Below are 20,553 nucleotides of genomic sequence, written 5' to 3'. Positions count from 1 at the left end.
AAAGAATCCCCTACCCATCATGTCCTTCTAGACTTCTTCCTCCACTCTTGTGTAGCTGGGAAATGCATGGTGTCATAGGCTTAGCATAGCTGCACTCCTTCAAAGATTTATTGCCCTCACCAATATCCAGAATTGAAATCTGGTCAGTGAACAGAACTTGCAGAACAGAATTGCTGCACTACCTGTCTGTTTCTCTTAAGTGACTGACCACTACTCATTCCTTACCTGCCTGTTTGTCCCTTTCTTGCTGTGGGACCACCTCTCTGGACTCTCCCATTATCCACTTAGTTCTCTGCTTCACAGATGATCCAGCCACCACTCAAGCTTTGAAAGCCTGAGCTTAAGCTTGCGCAGCCAGTGATAGCTCTGGCATGAGCTCTCGTCTAGGTTTCAGAAAGGGTCTGTGATTCCCTATGTGCCACATGATGGGCATTTCACTTGATTGTGGTGTCCCGCCATGCCCTAAATTTAGTTTTGTATGCGACTTTACTTCCTTTAACTTTAGTTACCCGAACCATACTTTTGGTACGACTAAATACGAATTTCCAGTTTGTATGAATTATTTGCCTTTATTTACAAACCAGCTTCCTCTCTCTGTTTAAACATTCACCTTTTCATTGTACCAACTTAAAAATTTATCTTTTTTAAACTTACTGAAGTTGAAACACAATCCACAACAGCAGCAGCTAACAACCAATCAATTCATGACTGTGATTTTCATTCTTAGACAATTTTTCAAGTACAGTTGAGCTCCCAGAAAAATGCACCCTTGCAGGTCTAATGCCTCTCACTTCCATGAAGGTAGATGAAAAGGCCTGAGCCTTGATCTCTCTAGGTACAGCCTTGGAACATGTTTTCTCAGATTGACTCCCCTCACCCCAAGAAATTAAGTGATTGACAGGCTCTGAACCTCAGCCTATCAGCTGTACCAGAATATTTTCCCCTCGCAGATCTGACACGTTTGAGCCCCATCACTCACCACACCAAGCATTTGCACACGTGTACAGTAACCCAGACTTAGACCTTACTGCTTGCTCCATTACACTGATCCCACTTTTTAACTTTACATTTCTTATTCTGGGGGCCACCAAAGCAGAATTATGTAATTATTTGAAGAGGTTTTTTTCAACGCAACAGGAAAAGGTGTGGTAATGGGATTAGGCCAAAGATTTTTTGCTGAGATCTGCAACTGTAAGGTTAAACAGAGTACTTTTGAGCTGTTACCATTCTAGGAGTCCAAAAGTATCTAGAGTGAGACTTGAACCCTCATCTTTCTGACTCAAAAAGAAATTGCTAAACAACACAGCCACAGCTGACAATATGGGAATTTCTTTTTTTTTAAAAACTTGTTCATGGGATGTAGGCACCACTTTTTGTCCATTCCTATTTGTGCTCAAGGAGGTGATGGAGGCCTTCTTGAACAACTTTATGTATCACAACAGACGAGCAAATGTATATGGGTAGAATGGCTTCACTGAAGACTCATCATTTGTGCAGACAGAATGGGTCAAATTGTTTCCTTACACTGTTGTCACTTTTTATGACTGTGCTAAAAAAAAGAATTTCAGCTATGTCTGCTTCTGAACTGATACTGTTATGTGCTGCCTGGTCTGTCTTCGAATATTTTAGGGGAGACAATTTTCCAATCTTGTCACTAGACTAGTAATACAAGAGGTCCAGGTTAATGCTCTAGGCTCAAATTCCACCGTGGTAACTGGTGGAATTTAAAATTCATTAGTAATCTGGAATTAGAAAGATGATCTAATTACTAATAGTGACGATGACAAAAATCAGTGAACATGATGGGTTTTTTTTTATAACAACCAATGTTTTTTAAAGAGGGAAATCTGGAGAGTCCTTAATTGGTTTGGCCGAAATGGGATTCCCTACACACAATACTGTTGACTCTTAATTACCCAGCAAGTAGCCTAGCAAGCCACATAGTTCAAGAGTAATTAGAAATAGCCAATAAATGCTGGCCTTACCACTAAAGTCTAAATTCCATAAAAGAATAAAAAGAGACGAAAAAAAATCAGTGTTCACCAAGTAACTGATTTAAAATCTAAGAGTCACTATCTTCACATTTATGTTCATGCCAATCTTACAAGTATAAACTAACTCATCTGTTTTCACTCAAGAAAAGGAGAATATTGTAGAGGAGAAGACTGAGTTATGGGTTATTAGAATTGAAAGGATTGAGGTTAGTAAGGAGGAGGTGTTATCAATTCTAGGTGTGAAGGTAGATAAATCCACCGGGCTGGATGGGATTTTTCTGAGGATTGTCTGGGAAGCTAGGGAGGTGGCGGCGGAGCCTTTGGCCTTGATCTTTGAGTCCACATTGTCTACAGGTTTAGCACCAGAGGACTGGAGGATTGCAAATCTTGTGCCCTTGTTCAAGAAGGGCAGTAGAGATGACCAGGTAATTATAGACCAGTGAGCCTTACGTCTGTTGTAGGAAAAGTTTTGGAAAGGATTATGAGGGATAGGATTTATAATCATCTAGCTAGCAACAATTTGATTGGAATAGTCAACATGGATTCGTCAAAGGCAGGTCATGTCTCACAAACCTCACTGAGTTTTGAGAAGGTGACCAAGCATGTGGATGAGGGTAGGGCAGTTGATGTGGTGTACATGGGTTTCAGTAAAGCCTTTGGCAAGGTTCCACATGGTAGGCTATTGGAGAGAACGCAGAGGCATGGGATTGAGGGAGATTTAGCAGTTTGGATTAGAAACTGGTTTTCTGTTAGAAGGCATCGAGTGGTGGTTGATGGAAAATATACAGCCTGGGGTCTGGTTACAAGTGGTGTGCCTCAAGGATCAGTTTTGGGGCCACTGCTGTTTTGTCATTCTTATAAATGACTTGGACGCGGGCATAGGTGGATGGAATAGTAAGTTTGCAGATGACACTAAAGTCGGTGGAGTGGTGGACAGTGTGGAAGAATGTTGCAGGTTGCAGGGAGACTTGGATAAACTGCAGAATTGGGCTGAAAGGTTGCAAATGGAGTTCAATGGGGATAAATATGAGGTGATTCACTTTGGGAAGAATAATAGTAAGGCAGAATACTGGGTCATTGGAAAGATTCTTGGTAGTGTGGATGTGCAGAGGGATCTTGGTGTCCATGTACATAGAGCCCTGAAAGTTGCCGCCCAGGTTGATAGTGCTGTTAAGAAGGCAAACGGAGCTGGGTTTTATTGGTAGAGGGATTGAGTTCTGGAGCCGTGATGTCATGCTGCAACTGTACAAAATGTTAGTGCGGCCTCACTTGGAATATTGCGCGCAGTTCTGGTCGCCCCATTACAGGAAGGATGTGGAAGCATTGGAAAAGTTGCAGAGGAGATTTACCAGGATGTTGCCTGGTCTGGAGCGAAGCTCTTATGAGGAAACGGTGAGGGACTTGGGTCTGTTCTCATTGGACAGAAGTAGGTTTAGAGGAGATTTAATAGAGACATACAAGATGATCAGAGGATTAGATAGAGTGGACAGTGAGAGTCTTTTTCCGAGGATGATGACGTCGGCTTGTAGGAGGGGGCATAGCTGCAAATTGAGGGGTGATAGATTTAAGACAGATGTCAGGGGCAGGTTCTTTACTCAGAGTGGTAAGGGCATGGAATGCCCTGCCTGCCAATGTAGTTAATTCAGCCACATTAGGGGCATTTAAACAGTCATTGGATAAGCATATGGATGATGATGGGATCACGTAGGGGGAGTGGGCTTAGATTAGTTTACAGGTTGGCGCAACATTGAGGGCCGAAGGGCCTGTTCTGCACTGCATTGTTCTATATTCTATGTTCTAACACAGGTCACAGGATAACTCAACCTGATGTATTTTTAGTTATTTGCCAAATCTGTAGAATCAACATCTGCTCAATGAATTAATACAAATAATCCGTATCCTCTTCCTCTCGCAAATCAAACTCTACCACTGTTTTACAAATAATAAGTACATTTTAACCACATTATCAATATTTATAACAGTTCAGTTTTATTGTAACCAACAATGCCTATATACTTTGTACCATTATCTTATTTTGTACAGATTAAAATAGATGATTTTACTCCTGCAAAATAATCCAGTTCAGGATTAATGTTGATTTCCACTAAAAGGACTGTTTATGAAGCAAAACTGTTCTCTGAATATAATATTTACATAAGCAAAGCAAAACAAACTTTGGTTTAACTCTTAATAAAATTTGGTGGCATATCGTATTTTGAAGCATCCGCCCTTCACCAAGAGCAACAAACACAATAACCAGACTTCTGTCCACACCGAACTCTCGCAATTCCCAATCATAAAATAAAACAATCACTCCGCAGTGCAGCTCTAACAGATTCCTCTTCAACAAGGTACTGAGAGCATCAAATTGCTTTGTATTAAATTACGTCGGTGCAACTTACCAAACACAGGTAAAGCCATTATTTCTGGAAATCCGGTCCTTTGCGGACTGCTATAATGCCCAGCCACTATTTCACACCCAGTCAGCCACCAAGCTCATAGACGATTTAGGACACTTTCAACCCTTCTGCTATACATAGGAAAAATAAATGAACCATTAATTACACATTTAAGACACCACCTCCTAACTTGTTAAGTAAAAATACCTTTTATTCCAAATAAAGGACAGTCCATACGAATAAAACAAGAAATGCTACAGGTTTTTATCCCAGCCCGTTTTCTAAAATTAAAACTAATAAAGAAAACAAATACCATAAATCAGCCACGAACCGTGAACCACAGACAGAATGAATACTGTGAAATTACAAATATTCCAGACCACCCTACATCCTCCGAGACGCCATTTTACCTCAGCACATGACCATCGCTCCCGACTGGTGCAGCCCGTCAATGCGGTAACCATGGTGACCGGTCTCCTCGGGAGCTCACCGAGCTCAGCACGCACCAACATCCAGCCATCCCGCATGGCAGCCATCACTACTGTGTCAACATCGGCAACGCTCTCACAGACAGGCCACCAACATAACAATTGAGACTAATCAACATGCTGTGCCGCAAAGGCACTCATTTTCAGGATTGCAGATGCGTGTCTCTTTATTAGTGTGGAACACGCGTGGAAAGATGATAAACGCGCCTGTCCCGCTCTTCAAGCCGCCGCCCCTGGATGAAAGCAACATCCTAATTTCTCAAGAGTCAAACGAGTTGTTACTGCTACTCATCTTTGTATAGAAAAGAACCTTTTAAAAACATTGTATCCAATCACAGCCTTGATGAGAATTCAGACACTAATAGGGTGACAGGTTTTCTGGTCCCCACTTTGCTAAATCTCCACCCTCAGAATATACCACCAATGATCTTTTACGAGGAAAGGCTTTTATTCGAAATCGAATGCAACTGAATCCATTCCAACTTGTGCAAGTACGTTCACTGGGTGGAGGTAATGCCGCTGGTGATGGTAAAATGCAATAAGGAATAACCTGCATATTGAGAACTGAATTTAGAGCTTAAAGGAGGGTGCAGAGGTGAGGAGAAATGAGACCAGATATGAATTTATACACAAATTGGAAGATTTTGCGCTGGGCACAGAGGAATGGGGGGTATATTGCGATCAAGGTTATGATTCACTCGAAGCGTAGAGAACTGAATGTCAATAACGTTCTGGGCCATTTGAAGTTTGGGTTCGGTGGAGCAACGCGATGGTAAGAAAAGGTTTAGAAGTGTAAATTCTGAATTCAGTTTAGACATAAACAACCATTTCATTGTTGAGGGGAACAGAATTGATATTTTCCAGATAGTAGCAATTGGTCTCGATGAAACTTGAAGTAAAATTCAGCAACTAGCAAAATGGGCAGTGCGAGGTTGGGATTGAGAAAGGAGTTGTAATCAAGCAGTAAACTGGAGAAATTTTGCTGGATGGCTAGTAGAATGACTTTGGTCTTCAACTGACTTCAAAAACACTTCATTTTCTGCAATTAGATGTCAAACTGTAGATCAGACAGTGATGGAATAGTTGTAAAATCAAACACAAGAGTGAGGCAGTAATGCCAAGTACCATTGGCACACAAAAGGGTGAAATTATAGTTTCCCTGATACTGCTTTTGAAAACAAAACAAGTGATAAAATTAGGACTGGAAAAATTGAAAAGCATATAATGTGAAATTTCCAGAAACCTCATCTGCAATTTTAATTTGTATGAATAACATTGAAAAATCATTTTCATTTATTGGTAATCCTTGTCTAAAGGATTTTCGTAAGAGTGAAACTCTGTATGCCTTTTCTTGATGGAAGAAAGAATTTGAATTATGAAGTAGAGGATACTGGTTAAAGTTGTCTTGAAAGAAGTAAAATAGTATTGAATTTATCTGGTGCTTTTCACAGTCACCGAATGCCGTTAGTTGCATTACAGCTAATGAGATTCCACAAATGGGATTGTGGGAGATACAGCAGTTTGGATTGGAAATTGGCTGGCTGAAAGAAGACAGAGGGTGGTAGTTGATGGGAAACGTTCATCCTGTAGACCAGCTACTCGTGGTGTATCACAAGGGTCGGTGTTGGGTCCACTGCTGTTTGTCATTTTTATAAATGACCTGGATGAGGGCATAGAAGGATGGGTTAGTAAATTTGCGGACGACACTAAGGTCGGTGGAGTTGTGGATAGTGACGAAGGATGCTGTAGGTTGCAGAGAGACATAGATAAGCTGCAGAGCTGGGCTGAGAGGTGGCAAATGGTATTTAATGCAGACAAGTGTGAGGTGATGCACTGTGGTAGGAGTAACCTGAAGGCAAAGTACTGGGCTAATGGTAGGATTCTTGGTAGTATAGATGAGCAGAGAGATCTCGGCGTCCATGTACATGGATCCTTGAAAGTTGCCACCCAGGTTGACAGGGTTGTTAAGGTGGCATACAGTGTTTTCGCTTTTGTTAATAGAGGGATCGAGTTCCGGAACCAAGACATTATGCTGCAGCTGTGCAAAACCCTGGTGCGGCCGCACTTGGAGTATTGCGTACAGTTCTGGTCACCGCATTATAAGAAGGATGTGGAAGCTTTGGAAAGGGTGCAGAGGAGATTTACTAGGATGTTGCCTGGTCTGGAGGGAAGGCCTTACAATGAAAGGCTGAGGGAGGGACTTGAGGCTGTTTTCGTTAGAGAAGAAGGTTGAGAGGTGAATTAATTGAGACGTATAAAATAATCAGAGGGTTAGATAGGGTGGATAGGGAGACCCTTTTTCCTAGAATAGTGATGGCGAGCATAGCTTTAAATTGAGGGGTGAAAGATATAGGACAGATGTCAGAGGTAGTTTCTTTACTCAGTCAGGGAATGGAACGCTTTGCCTGCAACGGTAGTAGATTCACCAACTTTAGGTACATTTAAGTAGTCATTGGATAAGCATATAGATGTACATGTAAAAGCGTAGGGTAGATGGGCTTCAATTGGTATGACAGGTGGGCACAACATTACAGACCCTTCGACCCTCACTGTGCTGTAATGTTCTATCTTCTAAATGCTGCCCAACATATTACTTATTTTCAGCATTTATTCTTTATTTTACCCTTTTAATTGTACCTCAAAACCTCATCTCTCAATATAGCCTCTATGTAATCCTTTGACTTTATCATCTTTACTCACTACCAAAATTCTCCAGACCAGGTTTTTGTCTATTGTGTTTTGGCTTTTAAATGCAAGTGTTCCATGCGCCTTCTTGACCGCCTTATGTACCTGATTAGCCACTTTCAAGAGTCTGGTTATGCTTTCCAAGCTCCCACTATTCCTCTATAATTATCAATATCCTGTCTTTTATTGTACATGTTCTCGCTTTATTAGCCTTCCCCAAATACATTACCTTAGACTTCTAAAATAGTGGTTGCATTTGTGAAATAGCTGTATTCAGCACTCGTAAGACTGGTTATAAAAATTCTATCTTAACCCATAATGAATTTTATATACATACTTACAATTGTGTTTATATAGTGATTTGTGTCCCTCCATACTAATCTTTTGTTTCATTATATTGGCAGGGGATATGGCAAGGCATCTATTTTCTCCATGCTATCTGCCCAAACCACAAGTATACCTGCAGGCCTTGTTCTTTGGTTCCACGAAAGCAAAAAAAAAAACACCAGTAACTTTGCTCCCAAAACCCTTTGTGTAAAAAAAAATTATGGATTTTACTGCTTCTTTGAATGCAAATTGTAATTTTCCTCACTACTGAATCCCTAAGATGTAATGTTTTCGTGATCTTTTCTCTAAAAGAAGATCAAAAATCCTACTCATTTTATTGAATAAATGAAGCCAGAAAATTCCACAGCTCAAGTCAAAATAATTTTTCACTGTACAAGAGTCAAGGCAAATACTATTTATATTTTTAAACCCAGAAACAATATTAGCTATTAGATCACACCTTATAGCCTATAGGTCATCAACCTCAAATCACAAAATCCCTCAAAGTTCTGTCCTCCTCAAAATAATTTCAACTGCTCTACTTCTAGGATTTAGCCTGATCCTCAAATCAGCAGAACCTGATCTGAGTTCCATGCTCAGTTGTCAGCAAGAATGCACATTTCTGCATAATCTCTTCAAATCTACTGCAAATGTTATGGAAGGCTCAAATCTATCAAGTTTATGTGCATGTAAACAGAAAAAGCTGCATCAACTGTATCCTTCATATTCTCAGTTTCTGGATCTAAACTATTCTTCAGACTGCTTGACTAGACTCATCATCATCTATTACTAAGCTCTGATTGGAACTCATGTTGTTGAAGTATATTAAAATGAATATAGGATTGACCATCTAATAGAAGGGTTGGGAAAACAGCATCATTTTCAGGATGGCAACTCCTAACTAGCAGCACAGAGATCAGTGCTGGGGCCCAGTTATTTACAATATATATGAATAACTTAGATAAAGGAATGAAGTTCTCAAGCCAGGTTTTCGGATTACATTAAAAATGCATGGGGGGGGTATGACAGAGGGTGTACAGAGGAATGTAGATAGGTTAAGCAAGTGGGGAAATCTTGACCGATGTAATATACAAAACAGATTCAAATGTGACACATTGGATATTATGTACACAAGGGGAAGTAGGCCATTTGCTCTTTGAACCTGCTCCACCATGCTACAAGATCATGGCTAAAATAACAGTGGCATCAACCACTTCCCTGGTTATTCTGCAAGCCCCTTGATGCCTTTGTTAATCAATAAGTTAGTCTATCCAAAACATAGGAGCGTGTTACTGCAGATGCTGGACTCTCAACTGAAAACAACAAATACTGGCAATCACGGCAGATCATTAAGCATTCATGGAGAGGGGCAGAGCAAGTTAACAATTTTGAGTCTAGACGACTGTGCATAAGAGCGGAAGTGAAATGTGGAGGGGACAGAATTTGCGCTACAGTTTGGGGGGGGGGGGGGGGGGGGGCACGTGCGTGGGGATAGTGGGTGCAGGGACCACCGTCACCCTATGCCCACTACCCGACACTCTGCACAAACTACATAGCATAAATGGTGTCTCCTCCACACGTCACTTCAACTCTGTTGAAGAGTCATCTAGACTCAAAATGTTAGCTTGCTTTCTCTCCATGGATGTTGTCTGACCCACTGATCTCCAGCATTTGTTGGTTTTAGTCTATCCACAACTACAGCATGTTACTCGACACAGAAACCTTTCCATATGGTCATTTACTAGGCAGCCAACTGAGGCAATTAATTCCTCAAATAGGAGCAACTTCTTGATCCTGCCAACAATTTTACATTGTGATGGCATTCCACTTTGAGGTAAATAGTTCCAAGCAAGCTTCCCTTATGGTTGGTCCGTGGTCCACAAAGGCCTCACAATGATGGCCACCCTTGAAACATTGAGTCAGCTGCACTATGAATCCCCTGTAATATGACCACTACTATAAACAGGTGAATTAACATTAACAGGCTTTATTGAACAAAACTATATATGGTGTCAACTGCACTCTTCCTTGTTTCTTTGTCTGCATTTTCTGGTGTACTTGTGTGCTCTTTTAGGAGGGATTTCAATTCTTGAAGTTTTGATACTGATTCTGGCACCAAAAGAGGATCTGTACAAGCTGGACAGGTTGCATCCCATATTTTCACAATGGGGTTTGCTAATACTGTGGAGGAGACTAAGTTCGAGTGGCAAGAGAACAAGGTCCTGATTGAAATGAGTGAGGGTAACAGATGTAAATGAAAGGTAGACAATTGATAGTAAAAGTGAAGGCAGAAGAAACAAATAGCGTAGCAGGGCCTTAGTACAAAGTCAAATTGTAAAAATGTAAAAAAGGACACATCTAAAAAGGGACTATATTTGAATTCATGGAGCATCCTAGTTAAAGTAGATGAATTAACAGCACAAACAGCTGTAAATGAGAAAAATCAATATGATTATGGAGACATGGCTAGAATGTGAGCAATACCAGGAATAGAAAATCCATGACTATTTAATCTTTGGGAAGTACAGACAAAAAGGAGGTGGAGCTTGAGTAGCATTGTTATTGAAAAAATGAAATATCAGTGCAATAGTGTGTAAGATATTTGTGTAGGGAATCTAGATGTGGAGTCATACTGGATGAAACTAAGAAGCAACAAGGGCAGAAACCATTAGTGTGAACTGTCCAAAGACATCCAACAATAGCAGTAGGGTAGGAGATGGCATTAAACAGGGAAATAAAGATGCATGCAAGCAGCATAGGTCAGTAATTTCAGTTATTTTAATGTACATATAGAATTGGCAAACCATAATAGCAATAATACTGTGGTAGATGGATACCTGAAGCATGTACAAATTGATTTTTTAATTGACATGTTGAGTAATCAACTAGGGAACAAAATATCCTATTTGGTTTTGTGCCATGAGGGAGTAATCTTGTTTTGAGAGGTCCTTCAGGTAATGGTGACCATAACATGATTACATTCCACATTGGAATGTAAAGTGCAATCCAAAAGTATGATACTAAATCAAAAACATGGGCTATCAAGATATGAGGGGTATGTGACTGTGATGGACTGGGTAAATTAATTAAAAGGAATCACAATGAATAAGCAATGGTTAATGTTAATTTTGAGGAACAAATGCAAGTATTGCAGCAATTACACATTCCTTTCAGAAAGAACATATATATGAGGAAAAGAAGCTCAACCACAGCTAATGAGAGAAACACACAATAGCATTAGATCCAAGGAGGACTCAAAGTTGCTCGAAAAAGTAGCAAGTCTGAGTCAGGGGAAGAGTTTAGATCTCAGCAAAGGAAGTCCAAGAGATCAATCAAGAAGGGAAAAATAGAGTACAAGAATAAACTTGCAAAGATGACAAAATTGGATTGTATGGATTTCTTTGGATATTACAGCAGTCATATACAAGCCTCTTACATTCTGAAACAGGAAAATTGATAATGTAAAACAAGGAAATGACAAAGCAATTAAATAATTCTTCACTGCAAATAATCTCAGAAATGTTAGGAAGCAGTGATCTGTTGGAAAGAAGGATTTGAAGGGAATTAGTATTAGTTTAAAAAAAAGTGTGTTGGAGAAATTAATGAGACTGAAAGTTGATCAATCCCCAGGGCCTAATAATTCACATCCCAAGGTTCTACTATGAAAATGGCTGTAGAAAATATGTTAAGTGACAGAAAGTTAGTTAGTTAAGAAACTAACTCACATTGATACAAGTGTAGAAAAGAGTCATATCTTGAGTGTATTTTTCCTTGCATACTTGGGATTGACTCCTGTGTATATTGAATTAAATGAAGTTACACGATAATGATTGTCAATACACCATAAATTCACTAGAAGGCGCTGTAACCTCATCAACGGTAAGCATTAGTCATACATATGACTGCAGTAATCAGACACACTACAGATAAAATAACTGGCTTCAAAGTAAAGGCTGAAAAATATGTTATTCATGTGAAAGCTTTGGAATAATAAATTTTTAAAAAATCATAAAAAATAGGTTGGGAGGGCAGGGGTACAATAGAAAATTCCTTTTGTGAAATTAACACCTAAAGAAATTGCATCTTCAAAAACTATCCTATTCAACTGTTTAATTCCAGATGATCAAAAAGTAGATTACTACAAATGTGTAGGACCTGTACATGTCATGCTGAGAGCATGAATAAAGCAAATTTCAGGCTGATCTGATGCCAGATCTGCTGAATTTCTCCAGCACTTTGTTCTTTTCTAGATCTCGAACATCCACAGTGCCTTATTTTTGCCAGCATGATTACATCTGATATGCTGAGATTAGCCAACACAAGGACCATGATGTTCCCCTTGATCTACATGTTGATGTTCTTGACAAAGCTGAAGATATTCTCAAGGTTGACCTATTACACTTGGGTCAGAGCTAGCATAAACAATTGCAATCAGCAACTGCCAAAGTTGAGCAACAAGAGCACATCATTATCCAGAAGTGTCCTGACAATTCGAGACACACCTGGGAAGAGTTGTTCATTGTGGCCATACCGAGGCAAACTTGATCTACCATGACAAGTTATTTTCAAGGGCAAACAAGTCCTAATACCAAATCATTATGCCAATATATCACATCCATGTTATACCAGGGATGCATGGATTTTGAACACACAAGATAAGCAGATGAGTCTTTGTATTGGTCAGGGATGAATCGAGATATTTAACAACTGATAATTGCATGTGAAGCATGTCATATCAACCCCAGTGGAGGGAGCCTCTATATCCACATGATGTTTCATCCATTCCTTAATGGAAATCAACAGACATATTCATAGTATGTTTATTTCTTCATTGTTGAAGACCTTAGCAACACAAGTGTGACCGTTGCTGATTGTTCACTTGGTGTCCTGGATCTGCTGCTGTCTGGCAATCAATACTGGCATTGCCAGACCATTTCAAGATATGTACTAAGTGGGGAGTGGCCCATTTCATATCGTCACCCACTATCTAACAAAGAATATGGTGTGTAGTGTCGAATCAGTGATCACTAAATGTCCAGCAACAAAGTAGGATTTTCACATTGTATTGCTGTGTTTACGTACAGCATCAGCAGATTCATGATTAGCCTCACCAGCCTAACTTATATTCAAAAGACATGTCAAACAACCTTGATCAGTAATCAACTTATCTAACTATTCTATACAGGACATTCGGAGTACATTTGACCATTTTTAATGTAAAATACATTAGTTAGCACAAACAAGCTTATCTTTCCACTAATCAACCTTCAGGAACATGTCTCATTAGAATGATATGTTAATAATGCAAATTAATATTGGAGATCCTGTCATTTGGAAACCAGCTGTAATTAATAGAGCATATGTTAAGCACCAAGATGCAAAAAAATGCACACACTGTTGGTAAAGCTGTGTTCTTTGACTTTTTAAAAAAAAAGTGTTATGTTGGGCATCTTCAAGATTTTCTAATTTTAAAACACCGAGAGCACGTACATATAATGTGTAGCCAAATGAAATCAAATTTCATGACACTGATATCTTTGAATCATCCCAATTCAAAAAATATGTTTCAGCTGTTTGCTTATTATCCAAAGGCAAAAATGTTTTCAAAATACAGAGCTTTGCCAGCTAGTGCCTAAGTTTCTAAGAGAAATTTCATTGATTTCAGTGAACGGCAGCATCCTATATCCCATGTCTTGGAGCTAATATATTGGGTGGAATCTTCCAAGTTCAAGGGTGTCTTGATGTGTGAAAAAACACTGACACTTGCGCTCAGTGTTAGAGGAGGAAGGCCCACTGGCTCTCCTGTTCACTTGGCACTAAAGGAGTGAATGACAGCCCTGCCTTCCCAAGTGAGAACATTGATACAATCCTGGAGCTGCAGACCTTTCAGACGCTGCGAGCTGTGACACTTGGCAGCTCTGTGCTGCTGATCCATCATCACTTGGAGTCCCAGAATCTTGAAGCAATGCAGAGAAAAGGTAAACATTGAGTGTGGAATGGGAAGCAAAAGGGAGTCAAAACTATCAAAAGAGCGAGCAGGGGTTAGCTGTCAGCAGCACTAACTAATCCATCAAAATGACCTCAGGCAGATGCAATTGCAGGTTAAGGCTCCCCATCCCCAACTGACAAGCACCCTGGACAGGTCTATTACTGGGGTAGGCCACTTGTCAATTGTCCTGACAGCAGAAGTGAATATTGCAGCCCAGGTGGTCAGAAATTCTTAAGTAGCACTTAAGACCACTAAACAGTTTTAAGTGGAAATGGGGGGAGAAAGCCTTCATGGGCCTTCCCTCCTGAAATTTCCTTGCATAGAAGCAGCATTGTTAATGGCCTTGGTCCAGATTACAATTCACCTCATTTTTAAGGCCTCCCACCTCTGTCACATTTGTGGGCACAAAAGATTCTGTTCATTCTGTCAGTTATAAGCCTCATGGTAAGGGTGAGCATAAAATTCCAGTTAAGAAAGCAGCCTTCAATTAGCAAATTTCAGTAGATCAGCCCCTAGGTAATAAACATACTTTGGCAGAGGTGTTTTTAAAAACAATTTGCAGATAACTATCAATACAGTCAGTTATTGGTAAACTTGTTGATTAATTTTGAGCAGGCTTTATGTAAACATATTTTACATTAATACAAAAGTACTTTGAAGATAGTTGAGAATTAGACTTAACAGTAAAAAATTATGCACAAAAGCATGCACAATTGAAAGTGTATATCTGTGCTGAGCAAAAATAGTCAGCTAGTATGTTGTACTAATGGCATTGTCACCACTAGACTCAACTACTCCAATGTTCTCCTGGCAGGCTTGTATGCTCCATACTCTGGACTTCATTTTATCCAAAATTCTGCTCCTCTGCTGTATCTGTCCAATAACCATGCAGAAAGTTTAGTCATTTGTTTAGTCTTAAATGCAAAAGGTGAAGTGAGAGCATTGCTCTTTGTGAGGCTAAGCATGCAATATCTTAAAGTTGGCAAGAAGCTCTCAAAGGTGAACATTGGAATGTAATGTTTCATACACACTTGACACAGCATAATACTGCACAATTAAGGATGTTAGATGTTGGGCATTGATTTGCTTGAATTATGCTGGACTTTGGGGAAGGGGAGCAGTTTCTATTGCTTTCAGTTGCAGTATGTCTGAGACATGTGGTTTCATCAAGCAACATGCTCACAGTAATTTGCACTGTGCATCATTGTGAAGCCTGCAATTCACACAACACCACGTGCTCCATGTACCCAATACTCTTTGGCAAGAGGAAGTGAAATGAATTTAGCTGAGAATACAGGCCCTCATTTTGCATTCTGAGAGAAGGCAGTTGTGACGGCCATATGTGGCAGACTTCGGTGAAAATGACCTCTGTAGTACGATTCTTGATCTTCAAGTAGGAGATTTGCTCTCCGCATGATTCAGCCTCCTAAAGAAAGCTGTTCTGTTCCTTCTCCCTCTTTCAGCAGCTTTTCTTGCTCTGTATTACATTGATTATTTTCTGATGAGGTGTAGTATACTTCACTACTGGAAGTGATACAATGCCACATGATCTGCTGTCAATTACAAATTTGAGACCAGATGAAACCACAGTAACATGCTTTTTAAATAAACTCAATCTTTTTTCTTTGTCTCAGCACAGTCTGTAAATATTCTTTCACAAACCCCTGGATCAAGAATATTATACAACAACAGCAAGTGAAATAAAAATAAATAAATCTCTGCCATTACAGGAAAATTTTGAGCAAATTGCAGGACCCAATGATGCAGAAGTGGGACTGAAATGACTCTGAAAATTTTCAAATTATTGCATCTGGCATCACTGCAAAGCAGTGAACAGGTTAATATGCTTTTATATGCAGTAGTGAATCGTGAAGAATTATGGGATGGTGACACTTAATGAGAAAGACAAAAGTTCCAAAAATAATTAAACATACAATTTACCCAAGTATGTACATAGAAGGCAGGCGGCTTCATGGCTTCCGCCATGATTGCAAGTGTTCACCAAAAAAAAAAACTTATTGTGCAGGCTGTGCGTATAACTTATTACCTGTGTCCATCAGAATTCTCATCACCTCTGTGTCCTGTGTGATACCTTAGTTGTCACTTAATGAAATTTGGTCCTGCATGACTGGCCAGTTTACCTGATTCTAAGTTTAATGCAGATGTCTTTTAGTCACCATCTTTTATAGCCCTTTTAAGGGATTGGTCCGTGTTATGTTGACAATGTCTTATTGGTCCATAATAGAGTCCCTTAATACCAAATGCCCAATAAAAAGTCAAGTTATTTGTCTAATCCTTTGGGTGAAAGGCCACCTTTTAAGATACCTACTACCTACTCACAGCCTTTTGTTTCTTTCCACATACTGCATGTTTAGGCTGTTTTCTTTATCTCATTCAGTTTCCATGACCATTTCCATAACTCCCTTAAATAACATTCTCAAGCATTCAAGATAACAAAATGTGGAGCTGGATGAACACAGCAAGCCAAGCAGCATATTAGGAGCACAAGCTGACACTTCGCGCCTAGACCGGTCTAGGCCCAAAATGTCAGCCTTAGTGCTCCTGAGATGCTGCTTGGCCTGCTGTGTTCATCCAGCTCCACATTGTCATCTTGGATTCTCCAGCATCTGCAGTTCCTGTTATCTCTTCCCAAGCATTCAAGCCTATTTTCTGAGATTTAATTGCCCACGTTGCCTCAAATCAGTTATTTATCTTTAAAACCATTTATATTGGCTACATGTTTCACTCAGAACCAGAGGACACAGTTTAAAAATAAGGGGTAGGCCATTTAGAACAGAGTTGAGGAAAAACTTCTTCACCCAGAGTGGTGGATGTATGGAATGCTCTGCCCCAGAAGGCAGTGGAGGCCAAGTCTCTGGATAGAGCTCTTAAGATAGTGGAATCAAGGGTTGTGGGGATAAGGCAGGAAACGGATACTGATTGTGGATGATCAGCCATGATCATAATGAAAGGTGGTGCTGGCTTGAAGGGCCAAATGGCCTACTCCAGCACCTATTGTCTATTAATTAACATTTGAATTTCAGCAAACATCTGTTTTCAGCATTGAGCAGTTTTAAATCTGAAAGGTCACTGCGTCCAAAAGCATGTTGATCGTTATTTGGTAAAGCTACAACAAAAATCTGAATTTTTATGTAACCAATTACTTGGATTGATGAGGTGTGACCCCCCAGGGAATGGTTTTATTGCAGGAGGATAACAAGCACTGTGGGGAAGTTTATCAGATGAATGTGATAGTGGAAACTGGTAGATCCATGGTGATAAGGGTAATTTGTTTCATGTAAACTAGGATCTGAGCAGACAGCCTGCCTGTCAGCCAGCCAAACTATATAAGTGATTTGCAAGTAAGGACAGTGTAACCTTGCAAAATTTGCACATGATGCAAAAATAGTTAGGAAGCAGGTTGTGATGAGGAGATAAAAGAAAGTTTACAAATGGATATTGATGGGCTAGGAGTATGGGCCAGAATCTGGCAAATGGACTTTAATGTGGATAAATGTGAGGTTGTCCATTTTGGCTGGAAAAGTAAAAGGGCAAATTATAATGTAGATGGGAAATGGATTCAAAGAGCATCAGTGCAGAGGGATCTGGGTACATTTGTACATGAATCACAGAAAGTGGGTATGCAGGTGCAGCAAATAGAACAGAGAACATAGAACAGTACATCACTGTACAGGCCCTTCAGCCCACGATGTTGTGCTGACCTTGTATCCTACTCTAAGATCAAACTAACCTGCATACCCTTCATTTTACTATCAACCATGTGCCTATCCAAGAATCACTTAATATCCCTAATATATCTGGTTCTGCTAACACTGCTGGCAGTGCATTCCATGCAACCGCCACTCTGGAAAGAACCAACCTCTGATGCCTCCCCTATACCTTCTTCCAATCACCTTAAAATTATGCCAACTCATGATAGTCATTTCTACCCTGGGAAAAAGTCTCTCACTATTCACTCTATGCCTCTCATCATCTTGTATACCTCTATCAAGTCACCTCTCATCCTTCTCTCTAATGAGAAAAAAAGCCCTAGCTCCCTCAACCTTTCCTCATAAGATCTCCCCTCCATTCCAGGCAACATCCTGGTAAATCTCCTCTGCACCCTCTCAAGCTTCCACGTCTTTCCTATGTGGATGTGACCAGAGCTGAACACAATATTCCAAGTGTGCTCTAATCAGAGTTTTATAGAGCTGTAGCATAACCTCGCAGCTCTTAAACTCAATTCCCCTGCCAATGAAAGCCAACACACTGTACAGCTTCTTTACAACCCTATCTACTTGGGCTTCAACTTTGAGGGATCTATGAACATGGACCCCAAGATCCCTGTTTTTCCACAATGCCAAGAATCCTGCCATTAATCCTATATTCTGCATTCAAATTTGACCTTGCAAAATGAATCACTTCACACATTTCTGGGTTGAATTCCATCTATCACTTCTTTGCCCAGATCTGCATCATGTCAATGTTCATTGCAACCTACAACAGCAATCCACAACTCTACCAACCTTCATGTCAATTAGCAAACTTATTATCCACCCTTCCACTTCCTCATTCAAGTCATTTATAAAGATCTTCAGGGTGGATAGGGAGAGCCTTTTTCCTAGGATGGTGACAGCAAGCACAAGGGGGCATAGCTTTAAATTGGAGGGGTGAAAGATTAGGACAGATGTCAGAGGTAGTTTCTTTACTCAGTAATAAGGGAATGGAACACTTTGCCTGCAATGGTAGTAGATTCGCCAACTTTAGGTACATTTAAGTCGTCATTGGATAAGCATATGGACGTACATGGAATAGTGTAGGTTAGATGGGCTTCAGACAGGTCAGCACAGAGGGCCGAAGAGCCTGTATTGTGTTGTAATGTTCAATGTTCTATGCTCTATCGTAAAGAGCAGAGGTCCCAGAAGAGATCCTTGTGGAACACTACTGGTCATTGAGCTCCAGGCTGAACACTTTCCATGTATTACCACCCTCTCTTCTATTGGACAGCCATTTCTGTATACAGACAGCTAAATTTCCCTGAATCCCATGCCTCCTTACTTTCTGAATGAGCCTACCATGGGGAACATTATCAAATGCCTTGCTAAAATTCATATACACCACATCCACCACTCTATCTCCAATGTGTTTTATCACATCCTCAAAGAAATCAATAAGGCTTGTGAGGCATGACCTGCCCGTCACAAAGCCATGCTGACTATTTCTAATCAAATTATGCTTTTCCAAATAAATCATAAATACTATCTTTCAGAATCCTCTCCAATAATTTGCCCACTACAGATGTAAGACTGATTAATCCTGAGAATTACAGACCATCGCTATTCCCTTTCTTGAACAAGGGAATAACATTTGCCACCCTCCAGTCATCTGGTACTACGCCAGTGGACAGTGAAGACACAAAGATCAAGATCATCGCCAAAGGTGTAGCAATCTCTTCCCTCGCTTCCCATAGAAACGGTGTGTATATCCCATCTGGCCCAGGGGTCTTATCTATCCTCATGTTTTTCAATATTTCTAGCACATCATCCTTCCTAATATCAACCTGTTTGAGCATACTAGCCTGTTTCACGTTGTCCTCAAACTACAAGGTCCCTCTGGTGAATACCGAAGCAAACAATTCATTAAGGACCTCCCCTACCTCCTCAGACTCCAGGCACACATTCACTCCACTATCCCTCATTGGCCCTACCCTCACTCTGGCTAGCGTCTTGTTCCTCACAGAAGTGTAGAACGCCTTGGGCTTTACCTTAATCCTAGCTGCCAAGGCTTTATCATGCCTTCTTCTAGCTCTAAGTCCATTCTTCAGTTCCTTCCTGGCTACTGCGTAACCCCCTGGAGCCCTTCAGATCCTTGTTTCCTCTACTTTAAGTAACCTCCCTGATCCTCTTGACTAGATGTTCCACATGTCTTGCCATCCTAGGTTCCTGCACCTTATCACTTCCTTGCCACTGTGGTTCAAGCCTATCCAGTACTGGTAGCAAGTGCTCCCTGAACAATCTCCACATTTCTGTTGTGCATTTTCCTGAGAGCAGCTGTTCTTAATTTATGTTCTGCAGTTCTGGCCTAATAGCATTGTAATTCCCCCTCCTCCAATTAAATTCTTTACCATACTGTTTGTTCCTATCCCTCTCCATGACTATAGTAAAGGTCAGGGAGTTGGGATCACTTACCAAAATGCTCTCCTACTGAGAGATCAGACACCAGGCCTGGCTCATTGTCAAGCACCAAATCCAATATGGCCTCCCCTTCTAGTCAGCCTATCTACATATTGTCAGAAATCCTTCATGGACATACCTGAAAATCTGCTCCATCCAAACTATTTGCACTTTGGAGGCTCCAGTCAATATTAGGGAAGTTGAAGTCACCTATGACAACAGCCCTTTTACTGCTTCACCTTTCCAAACTCTGCCTCCCAATCTGTTCCTTAGTGTCTGTTGCAATTGGGTGGTTTATAGAAATCTCCCAATAAAGTGACTGCTCCTTTCCTGTTTCTGACTTCCAGCCATACTGACTCTGTAGACAAACCCTCCTCAACAACCTCCCTTTCTGCAGCTATAATACCATCCATGATTAGCAATGCCACTCCCGACTCTTACCTCCCTCCCTTTTTCTTTAGAAAGATCTCAATGCCAGAACATCCAACAACCATTCCT

The 20,553-nt window shown here is 40.4% G+C and overlaps 1 protein-coding gene across 8 annotated transcripts in view; it reads right to left on the bottom strand.

Annotated features, from left to right (window-relative positions):
* Nucleotides 1-4,880, bottom strand: part of chn1 (chimerin 1) — a 171,758-nt gene extending 166,878 nt beyond the window's left edge. For 4 of the 8 annotated variants that reach the window (XM_059647206.1, XM_048535082.2, XM_059647204.1 and 1 more), the window contains exons 1-2: nt 4,804-4,880; nt 4,397-4,524 (exon numbers count right to left, since the gene is read on the bottom strand). Coding sequence is in view for 5 of the 8 variants with exons in the window: in XM_048535082.2 (XP_048391039.1) it covers nt 4,397-4,415 (19 nt within the window). In the remaining 3 variants the exon portion in view is untranslated. Of the gene's footprint in view, nt 1-4,396; nt 4,525-4,706 lie in introns of all 8 variants that reach the window. The other 4 variants (XM_059647205.1, XM_048535080.2, XM_048535081.2 and 1 more) reach the window with 4 other exon arrangements.
* Between the last annotated feature and the right edge of the window lie 15,673 nt (nt 4,881-20,553).

This window comes from Stegostoma tigrinum, chromosome 7, assembly GCF_030684315.1.
Source record: "Stegostoma tigrinum isolate sSteTig4 chromosome 7, sSteTig4.hap1, whole genome shotgun sequence".
In the NCBI taxonomy this organism is placed as follows: Eukaryota; Metazoa; Chordata; class Chondrichthyes; order Orectolobiformes; family Stegostomatidae; genus Stegostoma; species Stegostoma tigrinum.
This window is presented reverse-complemented; position numbering and strand designations above follow the sequence as displayed.